Source organism: Oncorhynchus nerka, unplaced genomic scaffold, assembly GCF_034236695.1.
Source record: "Oncorhynchus nerka isolate Pitt River unplaced genomic scaffold, Oner_Uvic_2.0 unplaced_scaffold_1262, whole genome shotgun sequence".
NCBI lineage: Eukaryota > Metazoa > Chordata > Actinopteri > Salmoniformes > Salmonidae > Oncorhynchus > Oncorhynchus nerka.
Genome location: NW_027040081.1, coordinates 68,338 through 96,121, shown reverse-complemented (window position 1 = coordinate 96,121; position 27,784 = coordinate 68,338). Strand labels below are relative to the sequence as shown.

The 27,784-nt window shown below is 43.1% G+C and overlaps 2 protein-coding genes and 1 long non-coding RNA gene across 10 annotated transcripts in view; 2 read left to right on the top strand and 1 right to left on the bottom strand.

The window, feature by feature from the left end:
* Nucleotides 1–9,400, top strand: part of slc4a1a (solute carrier family 4 member 1a (Diego blood group)) — an 11,476-nt gene extending 2,076 nt beyond the window's left edge. The window contains exons 2-20 of the mRNA XM_029636717.2: nucleotides 1,725–1,811; nucleotides 1,953–2,008; nucleotides 2,574–2,659; nucleotides 2,774–2,820; nucleotides 2,926–3,091; nucleotides 3,294–3,502; nucleotides 3,657–3,699; nucleotides 4,066–4,250; nucleotides 4,409–4,616; nucleotides 4,861–5,064; nucleotides 5,204–5,352; nucleotides 5,567–5,761; nucleotides 5,952–6,197; nucleotides 6,370–6,459; nucleotides 6,602–6,768; nucleotides 6,850–7,091; nucleotides 7,245–7,414; nucleotides 7,834–8,007; nucleotides 8,390–9,400. Coding sequence (XP_029492577.2) covers nucleotides 1,785–1,811; nucleotides 1,953–2,008; nucleotides 2,574–2,659; nucleotides 2,774–2,820; nucleotides 2,926–3,091; nucleotides 3,294–3,502; nucleotides 3,657–3,699; nucleotides 4,066–4,250; nucleotides 4,409–4,616; nucleotides 4,861–5,064; nucleotides 5,204–5,352; nucleotides 5,567–5,761; nucleotides 5,952–6,197; nucleotides 6,370–6,459; nucleotides 6,602–6,768; nucleotides 6,850–7,091; nucleotides 7,245–7,414; nucleotides 7,834–8,007; nucleotides 8,390–8,464 — 2,739 coding nt within the window. The 5' untranslated portion in view covers nucleotides 1,725–1,784 and the 3' untranslated portion in view covers nucleotides 8,465–9,400. The remainder of the gene's footprint in view (nucleotides 1–1,724; nucleotides 1,812–1,952; nucleotides 2,009–2,573; nucleotides 2,660–2,773; nucleotides 2,821–2,925; nucleotides 3,092–3,293; nucleotides 3,503–3,656; nucleotides 3,700–4,065; nucleotides 4,251–4,408; nucleotides 4,617–4,860; nucleotides 5,065–5,203; nucleotides 5,353–5,566; nucleotides 5,762–5,951; nucleotides 6,198–6,369; nucleotides 6,460–6,601; nucleotides 6,769–6,849; nucleotides 7,092–7,244; nucleotides 7,415–7,833; nucleotides 8,008–8,389) is intronic.
* LOC135569015 (uncharacterized) lies at nucleotides 8,611–11,154 on the bottom strand. The gene is made up of 2 exons (XR_010462804.1): nucleotides 11,070–11,154; nucleotides 8,611–9,575 (listed from the first exon to the last, which is right to left on the bottom strand). It is a non-coding gene; the product is annotated as an uncharacterized LOC135569015 (long non-coding RNA).
* On the top strand, nucleotides 9,635–27,784 carry ubtf (upstream binding transcription factor). 8 transcript variants are annotated; one of them, XM_029636723.2, is made up of 22 exons: nucleotides 10,292–10,461; nucleotides 11,106–11,204; nucleotides 13,096–13,193; nucleotides 13,343–13,515; nucleotides 13,668–13,751; nucleotides 13,936–14,091; nucleotides 14,264–14,328; nucleotides 20,037–20,163; nucleotides 20,301–20,411; nucleotides 20,527–20,660; nucleotides 20,766–20,907; nucleotides 21,004–21,045; nucleotides 22,994–23,092; nucleotides 23,400–23,555; nucleotides 23,778–23,924; nucleotides 24,030–24,140; nucleotides 24,226–24,314; nucleotides 24,394–24,583; nucleotides 24,684–24,731; nucleotides 24,859–24,927; nucleotides 25,027–25,140; nucleotides 25,254–27,784. In XM_029636723.2, exons 3-22 carry the CDS (start codon nucleotides 13,112–13,114, stop codon nucleotides 25,368–25,370), a joined length of 2,256 nt encoding a protein of 751 aa, XP_029492583.1. In that variant the 5' UTR covers nucleotides 10,292–10,461; nucleotides 11,106–11,204; nucleotides 13,096–13,111; the 3' UTR covers nucleotides 25,371–27,784. The 8 variants fall into 8 exon arrangements, with proteins under 8 accessions (XP_064871895.1, XP_064871894.1, XP_029492583.1 ...); XM_065015821.1 differs by lacking the exon at nucleotides 10,292–10,461 and adding an exon at nucleotides 10,688–10,778 and having other exon boundaries at nucleotides 13,096–13,148; nucleotides 24,859–24,912; XM_029636720.2 differs by lacking the exon at nucleotides 10,292–10,461 and adding an exon at nucleotides 10,688–10,778 and having other exon boundaries at nucleotides 24,859–24,912.

Genomic DNA, 27,784 nt, shown 5'->3' with positions numbered 1-27,784 from the left:
GAATCCCCTAATATCCCCGTCTATATGAGAGCGGCTGGCATTCTTTAGCTCTTCGGAGACTAAGTCATTGGTATGTTTACATTTATAAGGCCATACTGAGACAGGTCCCTTTTCACCTGTGTACCTACATTGTCCAGCAGAAAAATGACAACTATCGCCTGCGCTCACATGTGCATTGTTGACTGTGCCTTAGGCCCGTACAGAGCTGGGGGAAAAAGGTTCATTGTTTTTTTATTTTAATTTTATTTAACTAGGCAAGTCAGTTAAGAACAAAATGTTATTTACAATGACGGCCTACCAAAAGGCAAAAGGCCTCCTGCGGGGACGGGGCCTGGGATAAAAAATAAATAGAAATACAATAGAAATATAGGACATAACACGCATCACAACGAGAGACACAACCCTTCATAAAGAGAGACCTAAAGACAACAACATAACAAGGCAGCAAAACATGACAACACAGCATGGTAGCAACATAACATGACAACAACATGGTAGCAGCACAACATGGTAGCAGCACAAAAACATGGTGGAAACATTATTGGGTACAGACAACAGCACAAAGGTCAAGAAGGTAGAGACAATAATACATCATACAAAGCAGCTACAACTGTCAGTAAGAGTGTCCATGATTGAGTCTTCGAATGAAGAGATTGAGATAAACTGTCCAGTTTGAGTGTTTGTTGCAGCTCGTTCCAGTCGCTAGCTGCAGCGAACTGAAAAGAGGAGCGACCCAGGGATGTGTGTGCTTTGGGGACCTTTAACAGAATGTGACTGGTAGAATGGGTGTTGTATGTGGAGGATGAGGGCTGCAGTAGATATCTCAGATAGGAGGGAGCGAGGCCTAAGAGGGTTTTATAAATAAGCATCAACCAGTGGGTCTTTGCGATGGGTATACAGAGATGACCAGTTTACAGAGGAGTATAAAGTGCAGTGATGTGTCCTATAAGGAGCATTGGTGGCAAATCTGATGGCCGAATGGTAAAGAACATCTAACCGCTCGAGAGCACCCTTACCTGCCGATCTATAAATTATGTCTCTGTAATCTAGAATGGGTAGGATGGTCATCTGAATCAGGGTTAGTTTGGCAGCTGGGGTGAAAGAGGAGCGATTAAAATAGAGGAAATCAAGTCTAGATTGAACTTTAACCTGCAGATTTGATATGTGCTGAGAAAAGGACAGTGCACCGTCTAGCCGTCAAGCACTAAACCCTCAGAGGTAGTAATAACCCCTGTGCGAAGAGGGGCATTCTTCTTACCAAACCACATGACCTTTGTTTTGGAGGTGTTCAGAACAAGGTTAAGGGTAGAGAAAGCTTGTTTGGACACTAAGAAAGCTTTGTTTTAGAGCATTTAACACAAAATCCGGGGAGGGTTCTCTGCCCCTTCCATTTGGAACAAGCTTCAAGAAGTCCTGGAATTTACAAGAGCTCCTACATTTAAATTTGTTTAAAGCAAGGGTCAACACTATGATATAAAATGAAGTGAGGGGCTGTCAGAGTTTTGACCCTTAGTTGCACGACACTTCCCTAAACCATGTTGTTGCTCAATGTGTACATTTATCTTTTTAAACTGTAGTGTTTTGCTTTTTTGGCCAGGTTACTCTTGTAAGAGATTATTCATTTCAATGGTAAAATAAAGGTCAAATGCATGTCTGTATTTCATGTGTCTAATTCTAGTGTGTTTGTGTTTATTAATGTATGTCAATGTGCATTCACATTACAGGGTATGCACAAACGCTGCTGAAAGTTTAAGGACAGACGAATCAAGCACTGACACACTCCAATGGAGAACGACCTGTCTTTTGGAGAGGTGGATAAAACACATTGTTATTGCAATAATGCAGTAAATGGGATGGGGAAATATGAATTGTCAATTCAAAGTAATTGTAACATTTTATTCACATCTTTTACTCTGACCCCCCTCCCCCCCTCTCTTTCTGATTCCATCCAGGATGTCATGTCCTCTGAGGAGGAGAGTGACTCTGCTTTCCCATCTCCGATCAGACCGTGAGTGCTCTCCTCTCTTAAAAGTTCATTTTTAAGTCTAATTAGCATTTCCTCATACAAGAAGTCCAACCTGAACAATATTAGAAGGAATTAAATGAATGGGTGAAGGGATCTAAAACAAGATATTGTGAATGCAGCTACATCATGTGGTTGTCCAGATTGTCAGTGAGAGTGATCAGAAGTAGGCCTACTGTAAATGATTATACAACACCACCCCCCACTGGTCTAAGCCAGCATGACGTCCTTATCTGAGAAGGCAGGACTGATATTGCAGAGCTTGCCCAAGTCTCTCACTGAAGTCACCAATCTCTGGTAACACAACCAGCGAATGATTCTGAGCCTACAGAATATACAGACGTCATAAAGGCTTTTGCTGCTCCTTTTGGCCAGAACACCAAACACCAGGAGCTGTAGGTATTTCATGAAAGAAAGGAGCACAACCTGGCCTGTTGTCTGTAAGATCTGGTGAGACATGGACAGGTGTTGAGGAGCAGCACACCTGCGTCTCGTGCCCCCCCCTCACTAACCGGGTTCACCCCCCTACCCCTCCCCAGGACCCCCACAGTGGCAACTATGACCTGGAGCAGAGCAGGCATGAAGAGGACAGCAACCAGGCCATCCAGGGCAACGTCATTCACACCGACCCAGAGGGTGAGCACTAAACGCCCATCAACACATTCTCTCTACTCCCCTCTGTATGTCTCTCCTACACAAGTACACCTCCAATGGAGTGCTAGGACTGAACACTACCTCTCTGTATTTCAGCCTATCTGAACCTGAACACCAACGCCAACACCAGAGGGGATGCTCAGGTAAGCCCCATTTGGGGTATAGCTTCAAATAAACGGATACCTAGTATATTGACAAGGAAGTTTCCATTTTGAACCTGAGCATGATGTTGTGTGTGTGTGTCTCAGGCCTATGTGGAGCTGAATGAGCTTATAGGCAGCAGCTGGCAGGAGACTGGCCGCTGGGTGGGCTATGAGGAGAATTTGAACCCAGCAACGGGCAAGTGGGGCCCCTCCCACGTCTCCTACCTCACCTTCAAGAGTCTGATCCAGCTTCGCAAGATCATGAGCACAGGTGACTATCTGAACAAATACACAGTGTTAATCACTCAATAATCATTGATCATTTCTTGACATAATCTGGATCATTTCATGAGGTTATTAGAAAATGAATCTTTTCTCAGAGCCACCATATGAAACCGTATTTCCAAAAATAGATGGCAGGCAGCAACAGGCCATGTTTGACCTATCCCAAAACTCTGTCTGTGTGTGTTCAGGTGCGATCATTCTGGACCTGCAGGCCAGCAGTCTGTCTGCTGTGGCTGAGAAGGTGGTGGATGAATTGCAGAGCAAGGGTGAGATCCGTGCCACTGATAGAGATGGCCTGCTGAGGGCTCTACTGCAGAGACGCAGTCAGTCTGAGGGAGCTGGAGCTCAACCCCTGGGAGGAGACATCGAGATGCAGACCTTCTCTGTCACCAAGCAGGTAACACTAGGCTTTGGATCTCTATCCCACCGCTAAATCTAAATATCATTCCAGCACTTCATGACTTCATTCAACCTCTCTTCCTCTTTCTTTGATAAATCTATCTTTCTCTCCCGATATCTCACTAACTGACCTTCCTCCCTTCGCTTTTCAGAGAGATACAACTGATAGTGTGGAAGCCTCCATTGTCCTCTCAGGTAAGTCGTGTGTGAAAAGTGAAATACAACTCACCACCAACTTTTTAAATGTATTTTATTTAACTAGGCAAGTCAGTTAAGAACAAATTCTTATTTACAATGGTGACCTACACCGGCCAAACCCGGACGACGCTGGGCCAATTGTGCGCCACCCTATGGGACTCCCAATCACAGTCGGTTGTGATACAGCCTGAAATCGAACCAGGGTGTCTGTAGTGACACCTCTAGTACTGAGATGCAGGGCCTTAGACCGCTGCGCCACTCGGGAGCCCAACTGGATACTCTGCCTGATTTGCCTATTCAACTATTTATTCTAAAGAATATGGAGACTGTAATCTAAACTCTATGTGTGTGTGTTTGTTCCAGGGGTGATGGACTCCCTGGAGAAGCCTGCCGTGGCCTTCGTCAGGCTGGGGGACTCTGTGGTGATAGAGGGGGCCCTGGAGGCCCCTGTGCCGGTGCGCTTCGTCTTTGTGCTGGTGGGCCCCAGCCATGGAGGAGTGGATTACCATGAGAGTGGCCGTGCCATGGCTGCCCTTATGGCTGACTGGGTGAGAAAATAGGAGTGGAAAGAGGGATGAGACTTATTAAGGCCAAGGAGCACAAGGGGGGAGGGGAAGAATAAGGAGATGCTTCATAGTATCTAGATGAATCTTTTCAGTGTTTTACAATAGCTAACCATGCTCTCCCCATGTCTCCGGTCCTACAGGTCTTTAGTCTGGAGGCTTACCTAGCCCAGACTAACAAGGAATTGGCCAATGCCATCGCTGATTTTATGGACTGCAGCATCGTTATCCCGCCCACTGAGATCCAGGACAAGGGCATGCTCCAGCCAATCATTGACTTCCAGAAGAAGATGCTGAAGGACAGACTCCGCCCTTCTGACACCCGAATCATATTTGGTGGCGGGGCCAAAGGTCAGTCACACGGACTAACCCTGTAGTTACAACTAATCTAAATATATAAGAACTTGTTAATTCAATTTCCAAATTAGGGATTGTTTACGTTTGGCCTACATTTCCATCTAATATGATTTTCCAAATAAAATTGATGTTTAGAAAATGCAGAGATTCTGGAGATTCTAGTAAAAAAAAAACATCCAAAACACTTGCTCTGTCTGTGCTCATTTTGAGTCATTATTTGTTTTGTTTTTGTATCCAGCTGATGAGGCCGATATGGAGCCAAGAGAAGACCCGCTGGCCCGGACAGGCATTCCCTTCGGCGGGATGATAAAGGACATGAAGCGGCGGTACCGCCATTACATCAGTGACTTCACAGACGCCCTTGACCCCCAGGTCCTGGCTGCTGTCATCTTCATCTACTTCGCTGCCCTGTCTCCTGCCATCACCTTCGGAGGCCTGCTGGGTGAGTTCATGTCTGAAGGAGGGACCCACCTAGTATCAAAGAGGACAGGAGCACTGCTGACTCTATATGGGATTTGTGGGTAGGCCTACATAACAGTGGTTATAATCATGACCTTCATCCCCCTGACCTCTGCCTCCAGCTGATAAGACAGAGCACATGATGGGCGTGTCTGAGCTGATGATCTCCACCTGCGTCCAGGGCATCATCTTCGCCTTCATCGCAGCCCAGCCTACACTGGTCATTGGCTTCTCTGGGCCACTGCTGGTGTTTGAGGAGGCCTTCTTTGCGGTATGTATCATAGCACTTTCACATAACAGCTCAGTGAGCCCTAGCTCTGACCCCTGATGACAGTATGCTGAGCCATCACTGCTTCATGTCCTCAGGATGTCAATCATATTAGACATGATTTGCTTTGGCTATTATGATAACTATGCATTTCAAAGTTACAATGCAAGTACATCATTAACATGAACAACTTATTTTTATAAATCCCATTGTCTAGTTCTGCAAGTCCCAGGAGATTGAGTACATTGTGGGCCGTATCTGGGTAGGCCTGTGGCTGGTGATCATCGTGGTGGTTATCGTGGCTGTGGAGGGCAGCTTCCTGGTCAAATTCATCTCCCGCTTCACGCAGGAGATCTTCTCCATCCTCATCTCCCTCATCTTCATCTACGAGACCTTCAGCAAGCTCGGCAAGGTACCACACATCACTCCACCTCATCTCCTCACATCCATTCCAACATTTACATCCATCCACCATCCTAAGCACTTTTTTATACCTCAACTGTAAATACAAAAATAAAACCTGTCTTTCTCCTTTCCTTCACACCCCTCCTGTCCACCGCTGCTAATTCATCTACATACCTACTTTTCTTCTCGTTATTCAGATCTTCAAAGCTCACCCTCTGGTTCTGAACTATGAGCACTTGAACGACAGCCTGGACAACCCTTTCCACCCGGTGGTCAAGGAGAGCATAGAGTATCATGATGATGGCAACAAGACAGTGCACGAGGTCATACATGAGAGGGCCTACCCCAACACCGCCCTGCTTTCCATGTGTCTTATGTTCGGGTGTTTCTTCATTGCATACTTCCTCCGTCAGTTCAAAAATGGCCACTTCCTCCCTGGACCGGTAAGAGCTACAGCTGTTTTCAACAGTGATGACTACTGTATGTCTGTGAGCAAAGCGACTGCTGGACAGTATTGAAGAGAGATGAATCAGGATAGGGTCTTTTAGCGCAGGAGAGCCCCCTCTGTGTTCTGTGTGTGATAGCCTTCACTACATATGTTTTCCCTATCACCAGATTCGTCGGATGATTGGAGATTTTGGTGTTCCCATCGCCATTTTCTTCATGATCGCTGTGGATATCACCATTGAGGATGCCTACACTCAGGTTAGTGATTTATAGGTTTGTGTTGCCTTGACTAAAAGGTGATCTCGGTGTATAACATATTACTCCTTAAACTGTTTCATGTAAAAAGGATATCTAGTAATAGATTAAATACAGCATATGTATTTTGTGTGTCCCCTGGCAGAAACTTGTGGTGCCCAAGGGTCTAATGGTGTCCAACCCCAATGCCAGAGGCTGGTTCATCAACCCCTTGGGAGAGAAGAAGCCTTTCCCCGCCTGGATGATGGGGGCGTGTTGCGTGCCAGCCCTGCTGGTCTTCATCCTCATCTTCCTCGAGTCCCAGATCACTACGTTAGTAAAATCGTCTTCATGTCCATAGTCCCTCCACAACTGCCAAGCCTCCTCTCATTGTTTGACCTCTGACCTTTCTAGGCTGATTGTGAGCAAACCAGAGAGGAAGATGGTAAAAGGCTCTGGTTTCCATCTGGACCTGCTCATCCTGGTCACCATGGGCGGCATCGCCTCCCTGTTTGGGGTGCCCTGGCTGAGTGCCGCCACCGTGCGTTCTGTCACCCATGCCAACGCCCTCACTGTCATGAGCAAGGGACCCAAGCCTGAGATCGAGAAGGTGCTGGAGCAAAGGATCAGCGGCATGCTTGTGGCCGCCATGGTCGGTAAGTGCTACCATATAGGCTACTGAGATTTAGCTGATGCAGTTGATCCCGATGAACAGACAGAACACTGGGTGTCTAAAGAAAAGGTCAGCTCAGTCAGTGTTGAGCTCCTAAAAATGTCTGAGAAATGTTTGTTGTTCCTGTTATTCCCAGGTGTGTCTATTCTCTTGGAGCCTATCCTGAAGATGATTCCCATGACGGCTCTGTTTGGAATATTCCTCTACATGGGTATAACCTCACTCAGTGGGATCCAGATGTGGGACCGAATGCTTCTGCTTATTGTACCCAGGAAATACTATCCTGCTGACGCCTACGCACAAAGGGTATGCTGCCTCTCTTCACCCCCAAATTCTCCTCCTTTCTGTTTCATCATTTATATCATTATTTAATTTATGAAACATACCAGACAATTCCTACACAATAACACACTGTGGCAATCACAACATAATTATCTGAAAAATCATACATTTCATTTGCACTTACAAGTTTTACACCATAGTAAATATCAGGAGTGCAACTTGGTTTTAGAAGTGGGGGAGACGTAATTTTGTATTTAATTTTTATACAATCGGATAAACACTCCAAACAGCCTACCCGACCACTCGGACGCATCCGCATGGTCCTAAAATGCTATTTCAGAATGTACCCGTCCCCAGTGAAAGTTATGCCCCTGGTAAACATAAGTATATATCCAATGTGTTGCCCCTGTCTTAACCCTCCTTCTCTCATCTCCTTAATGCAGGTAACTACTATGAAGATGCACTTGTTCACTCTGATCCAGATGGCGTGTTTGGGAGCTCTCTGGATGGTGAAGATGAGTGCCTTCTCCCTGGCTCTGCCCTTTGTCCTCATCCTCACCATCCCCCTGCGCATGGCCATCACTGGAACACTCTTCACTGACAAGGAAATGAAATGTGTAAGTGGCACACAAATGTCTTAATGTGGTTAACTACAATCACAACACGTGCATATGTTTTGGGTAGGAGCCTGGTCCCAGGTCAGTACCTTATGTTGTCATGCCGATGAGTGGTCAGAAGAGTTAGCTAAATCACATACACATGAGAACAATATGGAACTGATGGAATCTGCAGAGAACATTCAGCCCATTCAGCTGTTGATCAATAGAATGTCAGTGTCGCTATTCTTTTTCTACATATTGGGTTCAGTTTCATTTCTATTGGAAATGCTATCTTTCAAATCATTTCAGGAGGTTTAGAATAAATTCTGCCTCTCCTAAATCAGTGCGACTCAACTAAACTGTGTGTGTTTCTCTAATGAGACTGTGTGACATTTTGTAGCTGGATGCCTCTGACGGCAAGGTGAAGTTCGAAGAGGAGCCAGGAGAGGATATGTACGAGTCCCCGTTGCCATGAACACCTGGACACGACCTTTCACTTCTCAACTCGCTGCGAGGATCCAGTGAACTCAAACAATGCTTTAATAGGGACTGGTGTCTAACACATTTATTAGTATGTGCCATCAAAAATATTCTTTAGGAAAATGTATTTTTAGCCAACTGTCCTGAAACCTCATTGCAATTGGGTATGTTTGTGTGCCAAGCTAAAATGAAGGTCTCGGGTAAGCATTCAAACCTTTTTAATGGTAGGTAGCCTAATATTCTACACTATTAATATGACAATTAAAATGTATCTCCAAATAACAAATAATGCCAAAAATATAATCCCATCAGTATTAGGCAGATAAATAGATAAATGCAATATTATAAGTCACACGAAAATGCTTTTCTATGGGACTGTTATTTTAGCCTTGGTTCTGTAGCCTATTTTATACCCTAGTTACATTACTCTCCTTTGTTACAGTTTGGTTTTATGCTTCATTGTGAGCTTATTGAATGAAAGTCTTATATAGATTACCTTGTGTTCTTGCTGTTTTGTTTAGTTGCAAGCTAACGTGTGAGTATGGAGTTCAGATCATCTTAGTTCTATTTTTGGGTGTCCAGTGGTGTCACTCATTCAGTTCTTATACCTAAATACATATTTACTTCAGGATGTAATGCTTTTGGGATTGCAAAGGTGAGAGGGATACATACAGGAAAATTATTGATTAATCACTGAATGAATTGTAACAATATAATGATGATGTGGGAGAGAAATGTGTAAATATGACAAATGAATCACAGCAATGAGATCTGACTATAGGCCTATTGCACTATTTTTTCATTGATCAGGGACAGGTGTAAAAGGACAGCTGTATATTTGGTTTATTGTATGTTGATGTGTGTTTGAATCACTGTACAACTGCTGTTTTGATTTTCACCCAACCAATTAAAGACATTTTAAACCCTTTAATTTCTTAATTTGAGACATTCCATCACTTCATTCATCAATGGTAGGAGGGCTGACAGTGCTGATCCACAGGAGCACCACTCCAACGAGGTTTAACGACGCTGTGCGCTCATTGGAAAGTCATTTGTTTTCATTGGATCTGGCTGTCTGGATTGGATGGCTGGATTACGCCCCCAAACTGACAAGGTGGAGTTGGAAGAAATTACATGAGTGAGAAAATGAAACCGTCAAATAGGCTACTCGACTTTGCAAATAGGAGCACCACTAAAAGTATAGGCCTATCCATGGAATACCATTCCAGTATCGTTTTCGCAATCTGTCAACAGAGTTAGCGCTGGCATGAATATATGTTTATGACACTTTTTTTCTCTCAAAATGTTCAATAGGCCTTAACACTGCAGATTGTTATTAAAATGTTAGTTATTATCCTATAATTTGTGAAATGACTTTGCAACAACAGCTGACTAAAGTTCCACTTAGATATAGGCAGCTGTCTGGGACAAATAACTTTTACTAAAGTATCGGTGGTCTAAAAGATTTGCACTCGCTCATTGTCCTCGGCTGGCAATGGCGGGTCGGAGTGCTAAATGTGGAAAAATAGTATGGCTGTGGGTGATGCGTTCGGCAGCCGGGGAGAGATCGAAAATGCGGATGTCTTTGCTAAGAGAAATGGTCGGATCGAGAGAGCTGCGCGTTGAGTGGAAGGAGAAAGCAAGTGAGATGGAGGCGGGGGGAAGTTCCCATCTCTGCGGGGACTGGAGCGCCTGTGCCCTGGACCGGCGGCGCAGTGCTGGCTAACATTCAACCCAACCCTTGTTCCACAACGAGCTCGACTCACGCTGAGACAGGTAAGGCTCACAGCCACCTCCGTCAATTCGACTGCTCAAAAGCTATATAAACAAAATTATTTCCACAAACAATTTACGCTCAATACGGTTTATTTTCTCCCTTGAGTAATTTTAAAAGAACACCTCATCTTGAATGCCTTGTTAGCAAAACACTGACTGCTGTAGGGTAGACCATTCCGAGGTCGCCATACCCGAATCTCCTCTCCTTTACCACGGGTAAGAAATGCGAACTATAGGGTCTAAATATTATGGTGTAAATTGATAACATTTGCAGTGATTATGGACCACCGTCAATTTGGAATTTAATTCACCAATGTATCTTATTTTCTGCTAAGAATGTACTATTTCCGCGCCGAGACCTCCATGCGGTTGTTGACAGAACCAGCCGCCTCTCTGGTTAGCCATCATGGATCTCAGTTTAATATCTCACCGTGTGGGCTCGCCCTCTATCTCGCTTGACAACCATCATTGCCAACCTGCGAAAACCAGTCTTTGGTACTGTTATAGTTGCCTATGATCCTGGTGCGGGGCAGGTTAGTTGCACACCTAGGCTTACTTTAAACCCCATTTCTTGCTAAGCATGTAGTGCGCCATCTGAGCTTGTCACGGTCGGTATCCTAACTGACTCGCGCTTTGCCTGTAGCATGGCGGCTCTGGGATCAACCTCGCGCCAGTGAACCATTTGCAATCTCGGATGTACAAATATTTCATTATGTGTGGTGTCAATTTGATACAATGTAACCGCGGATTGAAACCTTGTGAATGGTGGTAGATTGTAGTTATGTATCCTCATTTCAATTCTGAAGATTAGCGAAGATTGTTACCATTTATTTCCCTTTTTCTTCATTCGTGTGCCTCAGTCTTCAAGACTCATCCTCGCCACACGGCTACAAAACCTGGTTTACCCCGTGTTCAACAACAGCTGAAAGAAAATTCAGGGTGGATAGAACCGTTTCACGGTGAGTTTGTTCATTTAAATCGTTGTTTTTCAAGAAACACAACAGTGAATTTGTCTGTCTGAGATGAATGATTTTCTAAACATGATTCTCTTTCATGGAGACGAGGTCAGTGTTCGGGTCGCAGTCGTTTGGAACTGGATTTTTTCCTATGGTTTATGCAAAACTAGTAACGTTAGCCGATACGTAATATTTTGGACGACCAATTACAAATACATGTATCTAGTTAATGGTACCTGCAATATTGATGTAAATGTATATACAAAATAAAAACGTAAATCATTTTCCATGGTGAATCCCCTGAAGTTAGCCAAGCTTTAGCTAGCTAGCATAAAAGTTGACTGGTCTGCTGGTGGTTTTCATATTTTAAATTTACAGTAGCTAACTACTACACATTTTTAAACCTTCAAATGTATAGTTTATTGTCATTTGATTATTTTCACAGGTGGCCACCGTGTTGGCTAACATATTGCTGTAAATTAATGTAAATCTGATGGTTGCTAACATAATATAGCTAGCGAGCTAGCTAACCATTGCATTGAACCAGCGTAGTGCGGTTGCAGCTAGCTAGCGCGGTCGTTGGCTCGGTTGGAGTTTGTGGACCCCCCAAACCATCTATACATACCAGGATATTACTTTAAAATTTCCCATAAACTGCACTGATTAATTGGGACACTAGCTAACTATGTCCAACCACTGTTTTAAGCGCATCATTAGACCAGCGATAATTGTATCCCCCTTTCGTGCGTACTATATCACCAAGAACGGGTAAACAGCAGGCGGGGTGCTGACTGCAGAGTCGACATCACATATCCGAAATCGGTTACGCCTCGCGCAAGAATGTCCTGCTTTTTTCGGTTTGATTATGGTTGCCCGCTTCGATACTAAAACGATTAAAGCATAGAAACGGGTCTCTGAGGACTATGCCCAACAATTTAATTTATTATAAAGCGTAATATGTATCCCTCTTTGGCCCCTCACAAGAGTCGGCCGATAGAGATTTAAGGCGGAGGCAGGTTTCAATTCCAGCTCAATGTTGGTAGTGTGGCTTTGTCGAGTGGTTCATTTGGCAGTAATGTTCCCTGGCCACCATTCCCCTTCGTTGGAGACCGAAAGCAGATCTCCCGTCCATAGTCAGCTGGTTGCTTACAGCTGCCTCTAAACGTTCGCTTCCTCCTTCTGTGGAACCTCCCCACCACCACTCCGGGAAAATCCTCCATTACCGACCGAGAGAAGACATGGTCGACAGAAAGCAAAATAAGTTGCTACTTTAATGTAGAATAAGCTAGCCTATTTTCCAAATCGACATAAAGAACATTACCAGTCGTAGCCTTCTGCGGAGTTATTTGAGATGTGAAACCGTCACAAGCTATAGTCTGTCTCACCGTGTAGCGTAAACGTTTAGGGGCGGTGTAATAAACATTAATAACCATCATGTCGAGGTTGATTTTAATTTATAGGATTTTAAGAGGCTGGAATTTCTTACCTAATAGCTTGTTTGGAATGATTAAAAGCAAGTCGAATAATCTCTGTCCAATAAATCTTGTTTTCAGTATCACATTTTACACACTTATTTTAATATGCAAGTCGATATACTAGTACAATGATATACATTTTTAACCTCTAGCCTATGCCATTTCAAATGTGTTTAATCTCCAAGCATTATTTTTTTCCCATATTTCCTAATATCACAAGGCATAGCATTGGCCAAAGTAGTTTTCTGTTACTTTCTCACATTTGCATGCATTAGGTGTATGCTTTGGTAACTTGGCTATTATGTATACTGTGTAGATATTTTTTTGCTGCCACAGTAGTGAGAGTAAATTATATATTATTCACAGCAATTAAAATAAAGGGATAGTGTTTTATTAGGATCTGTTTTGTTTATGTGCAGGTTAAAGAAAGTACAGATGAATGGAGAAATGGACGCGTCCACTAAAGACCAAGGTGAGATCATAGTCAATCAACGTGAGATCATAGTAGTCCATCAAGGTGAGATATAGTCACAACATGGAGCTTCTTCCTTCCATCCCCTTCAGATTATTGTGCAAAATGGAGAGATTTATGATTTGTTTTCACTTCAGCCAGGATAATGGTTGCAGGACAGGCAAGCTGATGTGTGTGTCCTTGTGTGGCTATAGTGTGGACGCAGGACGACCTTCTGAATCTGCTAGAGGCCATGAAAGTCAATCTTCCCCAGAAGGACCTGGCCAAGTACAAGACGTCGGAGTCCCATCTGGATTGGGAGAAGGTGGCCTTCAACTCATTCACAGGAGAGATGTGCAAACAGAAGTGGAACGAGGTCTCCAAAGTGGTACGCCATGTCTCTTTCATGTTATACTGTGGACTGGGGTATTTATATTTGAGAATAAAAGTGGATTTCCAACTCTTGTCAGTTCAATATATACATACTGCATCTTGCCTCTGCAATGTGTTTTATGTTGTTGTTCTGTGTCTTTGGTTCAGATCCGTAAATTTCGCACATTAACAGAGCTGATTTTTGATGCCCAAGACTTCATCAAGAACCCGTATAAGGGCAAGAAGCTGAAGGTGAATTGCATATCCTCTTTTTATGATAGACACTATCAGTTGATACTTTCACAGGTGACACATTATTTTCTTAGCAAATTCAGTCATTTGATGACTGATTTGACTGTCTTTTTTTGTGTGTAATTTTACTCATATTTGGTATTGTTCTTTCAAATGTTCTTTTGTTTTATTTTTCACTGAACAGAAGCATCCAGATTTCCCTAAAAAGCCCCTGACACCATATTTCCGCTTCTTCATTGAGAAGAGGGCCAAGTATGCCAAGCTGCACCCTGAGATGAGCAACCTAGACCTCACCAAGATCCTTTCCATGAAGTACAGAGGGCTGCCTGACAAAAAGAAGGTCAGAAGCAGGGAGAGAGTGGGAAGGAAAGGAAGAGATGCAATTAAAGGGAGGGATATAGTGACGTTTGGGATGGGGGGTAAATATGTTCTCCCTGGTAGATACAATTTATTTGAACTGAGTAATTTGCTGACGTTGCTCATGGTCGACTGACTTGTTTTTTTAACAACAGAAAAAATATCTAGAAGACTTCCAGAAAGACAAAGAAACGTTTGGGCACAGCATGTCAAAGTTCAGGTAAGGTTCAAATTTAGGTTATCTGCATCTGGAGTAAATCTATATTTGAAGGGGGGATTTCTCCATTGTGTTGAATGTGTTTTCATTTGCTTGATGAGTATTTTTATTTTTAACCTTTATTTAACTAGGCAAGTCAGTCAAGAACAAATTCTTATTTACAACGACGGCCTACCAAAAGGCAAAAGCCTCCTGCTGGGAATTAAAATAAAATATAAATATAGGACAAAACACACATTACGAAAAGAGACAAAACAACACTACATAAAGAGAGACCTAAGACCACAACGTAGCAAGGCAGAAACACATGACAAAATAGCATGGTAGCAACATAACATAATAACAACATGGTACAAACATTATTGGGCACAGACAACATCACAAAGGTCAAGGAGGTAGGGACAATAATACATCACACAAAGCAGCCACAACTGTCAGTAAGAGTGTCCATGATTGAGTCTTTGAATGAAGAGATTGAGAATAAACTGTCCAGTTTAAGTGTTTGTTGCAGCTCGTTCCAGTCGCTGGTTGCAGCGAACTGAGAAGAGAAGCAATCCAAGGATGTGTGTGCTTTGGGGACCTTTAACAGAATGTGACTGGCAGAATGGGTGTTGTATGTGGAGGATAAGGGCTGCAGTAGGTATCTCATATAGGGGGGAGTGAGGCTTAAGAGGGTTTAATAAATAAGCATCAACCAGTGGGTCTTGCAATGGGTATACAGAGATGACCAGTTTACAGAGGAGTATAGAGTGCAGTGATGTGTTCTACTGATCACCCCAATCCACAAAAGTAGAGACAAATTTCACCCCAATTACTGCCGTGGGATATGCGTCAACCGAAACCTTGGGAAAATCCTAATTGACAAACAAACCAAAACAAAGGCAAAGTCTTCTCATACTTTGTTGATTTCAAAAAAAGCCTTAGACTCAATTTGGCATGAGGGTCTGCTATACAAATAGATGGAAAGTGAGCCTAGTCGTTAGAGCGCCGGGCCAGTAACCGAAAGGTTGCTAGATCGATTCCCCGAGCTGACAAGGTAAAAATCTGTTGTTCTGCCCCTGAACAAGGTAGTTAACCCACTGTTCCTAGGCCGTCATTGTAAATAAGAATTTGTTCACAACTTACTTGCCTAGTAAGTAGCATTGGTGGCAAATCTGATGGCCGAATGATAAAAAACATATATCCGCTCAAGAGCACCCTTACCCGCTGATCTATAAATTATGTCTCTGTAATCTAGATGGTCATCTGAATCAGGGTTATCATTGAATCACAGCCTACTTCGCCAAACGGGTGATTTAACCGGTCTGGGAACAGGGTTCCGCTAGTTCCGCTAGCGGAACCACTCGCCAACAGCCAGTGAAATTGCAGGGCGCCAAATTCAAACAGAAATCTCATAAATCAACATTTTCAAATATACAAATATTAGGCACCATTTTAGAGATACAATTCTTGTTAATCCAGCCACAGTGTCTGATTTCAAAAAGGCTTTACAGCGAAAACTCCACAAACGATTGTTAGGTCACCACCAAGTCACAGAAAAACACAGCCATTTTTCCAGCCAAAGAGAGGAGTCACAAAAAGCAGAAATACAGATAACATTAATCACTAACCTTTGATGGTCTTCATCAGATGACATTCATAGGACTTCATGTTACACAATACATGTATGTTTTGTTTGATAAAGTGCATATTTGTATCCAAAAATCTAATTTTACATTGGCGTGTTATGTTCAGTAGCTCCAAAACATGCAGTGATTTTGCAGAGAGCCACATCAATTCACAGAAATACTCATCATAAACATTGATAATAGATACAACTATTATACATGGAACTTTAGATAAACTTCTCCTTAATGTAACCACTGTGTCAGATTTTTAAAAATTAACAGAAAAAGCATACCATGCAATAATCTGAGCACGGCGCTCAGAGCCCAAACCAGCCAAAGAAATATCCTCCATGTTGTGTAGTCAACATTAGTCAGAAATAGCATTATAAATATTCATTTACCTTTGATGATCTTCATCAGAATGCCCTCCCAGGAATACCAGTTACACAATAAATGTTTGATTTGTTCAATAAACTTAATCATTTATGTCCATATACCTCCTTTTGTTAGGGCGTTTGGTAAACAAATCCAAACGCGCGTGCAAGTCCAGCGGAAAGGTCGGACGAAAAGTCCAAAACTGTTATGTTACTGGTCAAACAAAGTATATAATCAATCTTTAGGATGTTTTTAACATAAAGTCCCAACTGGAGAATTCCTTTGTCTGTAGAAAAGCAATGGAACGCGAGGTAACTTTCACATGACCACGCTTCACGAGCTCGTGGCTGCTGGCAGACTCTTGACTCAATACCCTCTCATTCAGCCCCCCTTCACAGTAGAAGCCTGAAACAACGTTCTGAAGACTGTTGACATCTAGTGGAAGCCTTAGGAAGTGCAAGATTACCAACATCCCACTATCTTCAATAGGGGCTGAGTTGAAAAACTACAAACCTCAGATTTCCCGCTTCCTGGTTGGATTTTTTCTCAGGTTTTCGCCTGCCATACGAGTTCTGTTATACTCACAGACATCATTCAAACGGTTTTAGAAACTTCCGAGTGTTTTCTATCCAATACTACTAATAATATGCATATATTAGCATCTGGGACTGAGTAGCAGGCAGTTTACTCTGGGCATGCTTTTCATCCAAAAGTGAAAATGTTGCCCCCCAATCTCAATGAAGTTAACAAGCTAATTCGCGAAAGAAGCACTGTTTTTAAACTTGCATATTTAGTTAATATTGCCTGCTAACATGAATTTCTTTTAACTAGGGAAATTGTGTCACTTCTCTTGCGTTCTGTGCAAGCAGAGTCAGGGTATATGCAACAGTTTGGGCCACCTGGCTCGTTGCGAACTGTGTGAAGACCATTTCTTCCTAACAAAGACCGTAATTAATTTGCCAGAATTGTACATAATTATGACATAACATTGAAGGTTGTGCAATGTAACAGCAATATTTAGACTTAGGGATGCCATCCGTTAGATAAAATATGGAACAGTTCTGTATTTCACTGAAAAAATAAACATTTTGTTTTCAAATTATAGTTTCCAGATTTTACCATATTAATGACCTACGGCTTGTATTTCTGTGTGTTATTATAATTAAGTTTATGATTTGATAGAGCAGTCTGACTGAGTGGTGGTAGGAAGCAGCAGGCTTGTGAGCTTTCATTCAAACTGCACTTTCCTGCATTTGCCAGCAGCTCTTCACTGTGCTTCAAGCATTGCGCTGTTTATGACTTCAAGCCTATCAACTCCCGAGATTAGGCTGGCAATAAAGTGCCTATAAGAACATCCAATAGTCAAAGGTATATGAAATACAAATGGTATAGAGGGATATAGTCCTATAATTCCTATAATAACTACAACCTAAAACTTCTTACCTGGGAATATTGAAGAAGACATGTCCGTAACAACCACATCAACAACATTAAGGGACATGGGCAGCTGTGAGGAGGAGGGTTTATTCTCCATGTCCAGAGCTTCTTGGGGTTAGACCCATAGAGAGAGAACTGCTCCTTAGTTACTTTAACTTTGGCCTTCCGGATAGCCTGAGTGCACTTATTTCTCATTTGTCTGAACGAGAGCCTGTCAGCCTGAGTATGCGTGTGCCGAGCCTTTCGCCTAATGCAATTCTTGAGGTGGATTAACTGCAAGATCATGGTTGGACCAGAGGCTAAACCTGTTTTTAATTCTCATTTTCTTTGTGTGTATGTTTGTTAACAATACCACTGAAAATATCAAAAAAAGAAGGTCCAAGCATCTTCGACAGGGGGATCAAGCTGATTATATACCATTTTAGAGGCCAGTTCATGAAGGAAGACTTGCTCATTTAAAGTTTTTTAGCAAGAGTCTATGACACATCAGGACAGGTCGTTTCACTGACCAGCCATTCCGAACACAGGCTGTAAAACATTGTTCATTAAGGTCATTACAGAAAACACCAGCCTTATACCTATCAGGATTATTTGTGAGGATAACATTGAGGAGAGTAACCTTTTCTAGGTGTTTGGAGTCATACCTTGTGGGATTGGTAATAATCTGAGAAAGATTTAGGGAGTCCCATTGCTTTAGGACATGGTCGGGTGGTTTAAGCATGTCTTGGGGCAGTTAGGGTACAGGCCGGTGCTGATGGGAGGACGATAGCACCCAGCAACAGTCAACAAAAAGCTATTTGAAAGTTTTAATGCTTAAAACCAGCAAATCAAATTGTTCGGAGACAGACTTGGTGGAGACAACCAAGCACTGAAGGTGATCCTTGGTAAAGATTGCCACTCTCCCACCTTTGGAAGATCTGTCTTGCCAAAAAAGGTTATAAGCAGAAAGGTTAACATCAGTATTCAAAACACTCTTCCTTAACCACGTCTCAGTAATGACCAACACATCTGGAGCTGTGAATCCACACTTTCAATTGATCAATTTTAGGTAATAAGCTTCTAGTGTTAACGTGCTGAAAACCCAGGCTTTTACGAGAGCAGAATCAGTGAAGCAGAGCACAAGTCAGAATTGGGGCTAGCAACCGTAGATGGGCTCGGGTGTAAATGCAGATTTCCAGATGTCATCAACAGTAATACAGTCAAGGCACGGCAGAGGACAGGGAGAGCTCTGCAGTGCTGATTTATGACATCTGAATGTGCATCAGATGGCAACAAGATCCTATTGTACAGCAATTTCATCAGGTAGCATGAATGCAAAGCCGGCGAGAGGTGGTTAGAATAGGACGGAAGGTCAAAAGTCAGTGTAACCAATAGTCAGAGTCCCGAGAACAAACAGTCTGTCCCACGGTTTGGTAAAGAAAGTTTGTAGTCAACAAAGCATGCAGGAGTCATGAGGCAAATAGAAAAATGCACAAGAAAAAAAACAAGCCATTGTAAGTTCAGAGTCACTCTCCTCAACAGTGCGTGTGTGCTGGAGGCGAGCGAAATCTCAGGAGAGAGGGGAGTGTGGTGGGGGTACCTGTACCAGACAGGGGGAGATAGGCCAGGGCAGACGGTGAACAGATCGCCAGGTGGAATTTAACCCGCATTGCAGCAGGCAACGGGGGGGGGGGGGGGTCACACCCACTTGGGAGAAGCTTCTATTTCTGGAGACAGATTTCTTGTAGAAAATGCCAGTGAATGGTCTTTGAACAGCAGGAGGGGGCTTCAAAGGGCGCTTCAAAGATTCCTGCCACTTGTTGGGCCCAAAGGCCTCAACACCCTTTACTTTACACCTCAGTGCTAATTAAAGTTGTATTTTGTCTGTCCTTGCAAGCCTGGCAGCTTTAACTCAGCATTCAGTCCCCATAAAGTAAAATATAATTGTTTTCTTTTTTCCCTTCTTGGCTTTCAAAATAGCATCAGACCAAACACTACTCACTTAGTTCCAGGTTGGACGGTATCCTCAGGTCTCTACTGTTTGTTTGCTAGAGCACCCTCCGTATAGCTTGGAAAAAGGAAACCTTGGTAGCAGTAATCTCTCCGGTTAATTTTGGTCAAAATTAGGTTTTAGGTTCGAAGACCATGCTGTGGAGGGTAGCATCCTGCATATGTCCCTGCCGAAAAAGTTTATCTAACTCCAAGTCTATTCTTTTGTAAAAAATAAAAAAAACATGTTGAAACATGTGAGAGCTCACATGTAGCTGTCTCTCTCTCTCTCACAGTAGTCTTTGGGTTTCTGTGTGACTATAGGGAGGACCATCCCGACCTGGTGGAGAGCATGGCAAAGAAAGGTTCTAATGTGCCAGAGAAACCCAGGACGCCTCAGCAGCTATGGTACAGTCACGAGAAGAAGGCCTTCCTCAAAACACACGCAGACGTGAGTTACGCTTTTCAGGACCGTTTGTTAGCACCTACAAAAACACAATGTTCTCACTCAATGCTAACGTGCTAAAGTTGAACTATGTCCATCTGAAGCAACATATATGTTCTAGAATCTATAATATCTGTTACTAGGCGACCACCAAAGACATTAAAGACAGTCTTGGGAAGCAGTGGACACAGCTGTCAGACAAAAAGAGACTCAAGTGGATTGCCAAGTCCCTGGAGATGCACAAAGCATATGAGGTGAGAGCATCCTCAAATATGAGGCACAAGACTCTGAAGATGGCCAAATTACTGCCTGACTATTTCCAAGAGGGTTAATTGATTTTTAACCCGTGACCCTGTTTGTTTTCCACAGGAGGTGATGAAGGGCTTCATTGAGACTCACCCAGAGCTCAACATGAGCAACGAGGACATCGTCAAGTCCACCCTCACCAAGGCTGAGAGACATCTGAAGGACAAATCTGATGGCAGGCCAGACAAACCACCCCCGTGAGTACTAATCCACACCAGCACACTTTTAATCTTACCACTGGGTGATCAAATTGTTAACTGGACATGGTGACGAGGGTTGTGACCGTGTTGTGTGTTTTATAGGAATGGTTACTCCATGTTCTGTGCTGAGTTGATGTCCAGTATGAAGGACGTGCCCAGTACAGAGCGCATGGTCATGTGCAGCCAGCAGTGGAAGCTGTTGAAACAGAACGAGAAGGACGGCTACCAGAAACGCTGCGAGCAGGTCTGTACTTCACTAGCAGGTGAACTGTTATGTTGACTTTTTGGACATACTGTCGGAAGTCCTAAGTGCTCAAATTTTAACAATTCTGTTTTTCAGAGAAAGAAAGAATACGAAGTCGAGATGAACCGGTTTCTTTGTGTAAGTTTGTTTTTCTACATGTATGTGTGTGTCTGTATACAGTTGGAAGTTTACATACACTGACACAGAACCCAAACCGGCTGCTCGCGTGTGCCATCGTGCATACATTTATTTTGTCCCCCCACACCAAACGTGATCACGAAACGCAGGTTAAAACATCAAAACAAACTCTGAACCAATTACATTAATTTTAGGACAAGTCGAAAAGCATTAAACATGTATGGCAATTTAGCTAGCTTGCACTTGCTAGCTAATTTGTCCCATTTAGCTAGCTTGCACTTGCTAGCTAATTTGTCCTCTACTCTGACAATTAATCCACACATAAAATGGTCAACTGAATCGTTTCTAGTCATCTCTCCTCCTTCCAGGCTTTTTCATCTTTGAACTTATATGACACAAGTAATTTTTCCAATAATTGTTTACAGACAAATTATTTCACTTATACATTCACTATCACAATTCCAGTGGTTCAGAAATGTTCATATACTAAGTTGACTGTGCCTTTTGAACAGCATGGAAAATTCCAGAAAATGATGTCATGGCTTTAGAAGCTTCTGATAGGCTTATTGACATCATTTGTGGCAATTGGAGGTGTACCTGTGGCTGTATGTCAAGGCCTACCTTCAAACTCAGTGCCTCTTTGCTTGACACCATGGGAATATCAAAAGAAATCAGCCTAGACCTCAGAAAAAATGTGTAGACCACCACAAGTCTGGTTCATCCTTGGGAGCAATTTCCAAATACCTGAAGGTACCACATTCATCTGTACAAACAATAGTATGCAAGTATAAACACCATGGGACCACGCATCAAATCACTCAGGAAGGAGATGCATTCTGTCTCCTAGAGATGAACGTACTTTGGTGCGAAAATGCTAATCAATTCCAGAACAACAGCAAAGGACCTTGTGAAGATGCTGGAGGAAACGGTATAAATGTATCTATATCCAGAGTAAAACGAGTCCTATATCGACATAACCTGAAAGGCCGCACAGCAAGGAAGAAGCCACTGCTCCAAGTCTGCCATAACAAAGCCAGACTACGGTTTGCAACTGCACATGGGGACCACGATCGTACATTTTGGAGAAATGTCCTCTGGTCTGATGAAACAAAAATACAACTGTTTGGCCACAATGACCATCGTTATGTTTGTAAGAAACAGGTGAGGCTTGCAAGCCAAAGAACACCATCCCAACCGTGAAGCACGAGGGTGGCAGCATGATGTTGTGGGGGTGCTTTGCTGCAGGAGGGACTGGTGCACTCCACAAAATAGATGGAATCATGAGGATGGAAAATTATGTGGATATATTGAAGCAACATCTCAAAGACATCAGTCAGGAAGTGAAAGCTTGGTCGCAAATGGGTCTTCCAAATCAACAATGATACCAAGCATACTTCCAAAGTTGTGGCAAAATGGCTTAAGGACAACAAAGTCGAGGTATTGGAGTGGCCATCACAAAGCCCTGACTTCAATCCTATAGACAGTTTGTGTGTAGAACTAAAATGTCGTGTGCGAGCAAGGAGGCCTACAAACCTGACTCCGTTACACCAGCTCTGTCAGGAGGCATGGGCCAAAATTCGCCCAACTTATTGTGGGAAGCTTATGGAAGACTACCCAAAACGTTTGACCCAAGTTAAATAATTTAAAGGCAATGCTACCAAATACTAATTGAGTGTATGTAAACTTCTGACCCACTGGGAATGTGATGAAAGAAATTAAAGCTGAAATAAATCATTCTCTCTACTATTATTCTGACATTTAAAAAAAAAAGTGTTGATCCTAACTGACCTAAAACAGGGAATTTTTACTGGGATTAAATGTCAGGAATTGTGAAAAACTGATTTAAAATGTATTTGGCTAAGGTGTATGTAAACATCCAACTTCAACTGTATCTAGTGAATGAGAGCAGAGGCAGTATGTATGTTATTTACTCAGTGTCTGTCTGCAGAGTATATCAGAGGAGGAGCAGCAGCGTGTGCTGGGGGAGCAGAAGATGATTGGCTTTAAGAAGGGCAGCGGGGGCAGCAAAAAGAAGAGCAGAGCAAAGGTAAGTCCCACAATGCATCAGTATCACTCACCTCATCAGCTCCACATATTTCACAATAACAATCATAAGGAAGTATGAAATGGAGATGACTGTCATTTTATCAATCTCAGACAAAATAGATATTGACTGTAGTATGCACTATTTCACTGGTATTGTCACAGCCCTACTTTCTGCTTACAAGCATGGCAAGGATGAACATTTTTTATTGTTTTACAAATTCAATTGGATCAAGGGGTGTGTGCTTCACTTTTCCTGTTGCAATAAAGTTGTATTGAATTGAAAAAAGCTCCCATCGCTTAAATTGCAGCCTAGCCCAGAGAAGCCCAAAAGGCCCATCTCGGCCATGTTCATCTTCTCTGAAGAGAAACGTCCCAAGCTGCAGCAAGAGCGACCAGACCTGTCTGACAGTGAGCTCACCAGGCTGCTGGCACGCATGTGGAACGAGCTCTCAGATAAGAAGAAGGTACACACCCCAGTTTAATACACACTACCATAGTGCAGCTGAGGGAGGGTTCTGAGCAGTAAGATGCAGTATATAAATATCTATGGTATAGAATAAAATGCAGTACAATGCATGACCGCATCAATTATATGGCATCGGCTTGTGTCGCTGAAAGGGGATTTCTGGTTTCAGCCTCTACCTGTGATTGTTAGCTAAATAACTGACGTTGTCTTCCCCCTGTAGGAGAAGTACAGGCGCCTTGAGACTGTCCTGAAGGCAGAGTCTGTGAAGAAGGGACAAGAGGAGCGCAGCCGGCTGCCAGACACCCCCAAGACTGCACAGGACATCTGGCAGCAGAGCGTCATAGGAGACTACCTGGCCAGGTTCAAGGTGGGTGACACAACTATGGCCTTGGATCAGGACTGCCTTTTAAAGCATGTTAACTGCTTCTCCCCTTGTCCTGACTATCTACCTCATTCCTCCTGTGCTTTACAGAACGACCGGCCAAAAGCACAGAAAGCCATGGAAGCCACTTGGAACACCATGGAGAAGAAGGAGAAGATCATGTGGATCAAGAAGGCAGCTGAGGACCAGAAACGATACGAGGTAAGTGGAATCCAATGTGTCAAAGGCAGAGGCCCCAGACATTTAAGTGTCCATTGAGACTTACTGGCACTCTTTTTGCTGACAGAGGGAGCTGAGTGAGATGCGCTCTCCTGCAACCATCATTGCCTCAGGGAAGAAGATGAAATTTGACGGTGAACCCAAGAAACCCCCTTCGTGAGTGTATTTCTGATGGAGTGCTTCTGTCTGTTTTTGATAACTATATTGATCTAGGATTTGTAAACGTACCTTTCAGGAATGGCTACCAGAAGTTCTCTCAGGAGATGCTGTCCAACGGAGAGCTGAACCACCTCCCAATGAAGGAGCGCATGGGGGAGATCGGGGGCCGCTGGCAGAGGCAGCCCCAGAAGGAGAAGGACCGCTACAAAAAGATCGCTGAGGAGAAACAGAAGCTGTACAAAGTAGAGCTGGAGCGGTGGCTGGCGGTATGCCATCTTTGATTTGTTGCAGACACTAAGTGCATTGAACATCCTAGCAATTGTGTGCCTGTAATGACCTGACAAATTAAAATGTCCCTGCTTTCAGAGTTTGTCCTCACAAGAAAGAAATGTGTACAAGGAGTACAACTCACAAGTAAGTCGTCCGTGCTATTCTATTATGCCTTAGAGTGAGTGTTACCACAAACTCTCCCTGTTGTTGCTGGCAAATTAACATGTAAACAAACTGAGTGTTAATCTTAATCTCCTATTGTCTTCCTCAGAAAAGAAAAACCCCAGTGAAACCAGGAGGCACTGCAGCCAAAGTTAAGGCAAAGGTAATCAAGAAGTCGGTAAGTCCCAGCTCTGTTCAGTTTATCATTACCACTCTACTTTTACTACTCTGCTCTAAGTCAAACATCATTCATCTCTGACAATCAATCTTCCCCCAGGACACAGAGGATGATGATGATGACGAGGAGGAAGAGAAGGAGGCTGCCTCATCAGATAACGATTCTTCCAGTGCAGAGGACAGTGAGGAGGAAGATGATGATGATGACGATGATGTTAGTTTTCAGGCTTGTGTGAAATTCATCAATGCTGTTGGAAATTATAATGGTGCCCTTGACTGACATGACTTGAAGCTAATGTTCTTGTTGTGTGACACCTACTCTTGCAGAATGAGGAAGACGACGATGATGACGATGAGGAGGCGGAGGATAAAGAGAACAAGTCGGAGGGGAGTAGCAGCAGTGACTCGAGCTCAGTGGAGACATCGGACTCTGATTCAGACTGAAACTGGTCCATGGTGACCCAAGAGAGACTGAGCAGCGCTGAGCCAAGAGTTCGTGGAGCGCTGCCACTGTGCCGGCCCTGCTCTCCTCACAACCCACCACCAGAGGGAGCCCCTGCCACACCATGTCCATTTCTCACTCGCTTTCTCTCTTCTGTGTTTCTTCATTGGTGTTCTGTACAAGGAGGGTGAAGACCCTAACACCACCACATCATGCCCTTCATCTGTTATTCCTCCAACCCTGCCTTGACCTGCTCCCCTGCCCAGCCCACACAACGCTGGGTTCAGGTGGGGACATTTGGCTTCCTTTCTATATTCTGTGGCTAATAGGTTTCTATTAGCTTTTTTGGGGGTGACTGTTGATTTTGGCCCCATCCTGTTTTGTCAGTGTCTGTCAGATGCTAGAGGCCACGGTTGTGAAGGGGGGAGTTGTGAACAGGCCTCCGAGAGCCAAAGAACCTATTTGACTGTGGGATTATTTTGGGGTGGTGGGTGCAGGGGACCAAATAATTGCACTCTTGAGAATGTTTCCTTTAGTCTTTTGTTCTTCAGCGCCTCTCAACTTTCTTCCTGCTCTCAATGTGTATGTTTTAATTATTAGGTTCTTAACGAGGTGGTATCTTCAGGAAAAATTAAGCCATTATGAATGTCTCTTGTTGTTGCTGGAAATTTAGAGGAGATGTATTCATCCACAGTTTTAGTTAGATTTGGATGCATTTAGAAAAATGGCTTTTGCCTGTCTTTGACAGGTGTTCAAGTTCAAAGGTGACTGACAGTCTATTTATTTATGCTACATAGAAATGCGTCCAAGCTTTTTTGGGGGACAATTTCAAGGGTCTTTGTGGAGCAAGTCCAAGACAATTCTGTTTGACTCATGTTGGTTCTCATGTTGATTTTTCAGTTTAGATTTGTTCATCCACTGGCCTGTTGAACAGAATAAATGATGAATGTTTCTTAGTGGTATTAAAGGAATATATCGTTTATCGATTAAGAGTTTTTGCTTGCCACTCTTACAGAGTAGTTATTTTTGCCCGGACTGCAGACAACAGACTATGTTGTACAATTTAATATTGGTTTTGATTTCTTCCTTGAACCACTGTTTTACACTTCTATTTGATCTAAAGCTGATTTAATGAATTTGTTTTAATAATGTCGAGGGCTGTGGTCAGTTCCATTTGAAATCAGGGATAGATTGAAATGGATCCATTTAGTTATTTTAAATTAAATCAAATTGACCCCAACCCAGATATTCTTTTAGTCGAAGTATCCCAAAAAATCTTTGCACTTCATGTAAGCCTGTTCCATACTACCTGTGGTCAACTGTTCAGCCCCTTCATGTAAGCCTGTCCCATACTACCTGTGGTCAACTGTTCAGCCCCTTCATGTAAGCCTGTCCCATACTACCTGTGGTCAACTGTTCAGCCCCTTCATGTGTTTGTGTGACAGCGACTGCATTGGTGTGTGCTGTCTGCATCCTGTGTTTGACTGTGGCTTCGATTATCTACTCTTCTCCGTGTGTGTACTTCTCCACTCCCCAAGGATTAAAAAACATTTGCTTGGTGAGAGAATGGGCTAGACTGTGTTCCTAAAAATGTTTCTTAAACCAGTCGCATGCTTTTAAATCCTTGAGGGGCAGTGAACGAGTTTGCACTTAGGGGAGAAGGGTACAGAACCCGACTGCAATCTGTGAAGGATGTATGTGCCTGTGTGGTGTAGGAGGCACTTCTCATCCCATTACCACACAAATACCTTGATGAAGATTTTTGTTAATGCCCTTTTCTCAAAATGATTGAAGCTGAGTCATGTGTGGTCCTGTTGGTTACCAGCACAAGGACAGATGCGTTAGACGACCCACTGGACTGGTTATGTCATAAGTTTAGCTTGTTTCCAGGGCAGTACAATGGGTTAACAATGGCTCCAGTTTTAAATGGGACTGAGTTGGTCCATTTCTAAATCTCATAATTGTTGATTAACACCAGCATGGTGGGCTATATATGATTTGGTGAAGGGAATGTGGGAAATGTTATGGAGGGTGGGATACTGGATTCGGGAAAGGGATTTGTGGGATGGTGTTGCCAATGGGGATACAACATACTGTTTGTATGGTATTTGTAAATATTGCTTTTTTTGTATTGTGTGGAATTACTTTGATTTGTAGTTTGATTTATTTGGCCAAGTCTTGCTCCATCTGAGGTGTGAGTCCATTGCTTGCAGGGGAAACGTTTTTGATTGTGTTTGTCTGTTTTAGTTATTATCTCTCCCCATGTTGGTTTCTTTGTATAAATGACTAAATGAGAACGGCTTTACAGATTTGTACTGCTGATCATTTGACACATTTTTGATGTTTTCTATAGCGGAGGGTGTTATGTCCCTGCTATTTAAGCATTTGGCAAATAAACTTGGTCTTTAATAAAGTA

What these genes read in the sequence shown, in the direction of transcription:
- ubtf (XM_029636718.2), top strand. Translation starts at nt 10,759, where the DNA reads ATGATCCTGGTGCGGGGCAG. An exon ending in TCCTCAAAACACACGCAGAC is followed by an intron (nt 20,164 to 20,300) that starts GTGAGTTACGCT and finishes ATCTGTTACTAG; the next exon opens with GCGACCACCAAAGACATTAA. An exon ending in CAAAGGTAATCAAGAAGTCG is followed by an intron (nt 24,928 to 25,026) that starts GTAAGTCCCAGC and finishes ATCTTCCCCCAG; the next exon opens with GACACAGAGGATGATGATGA.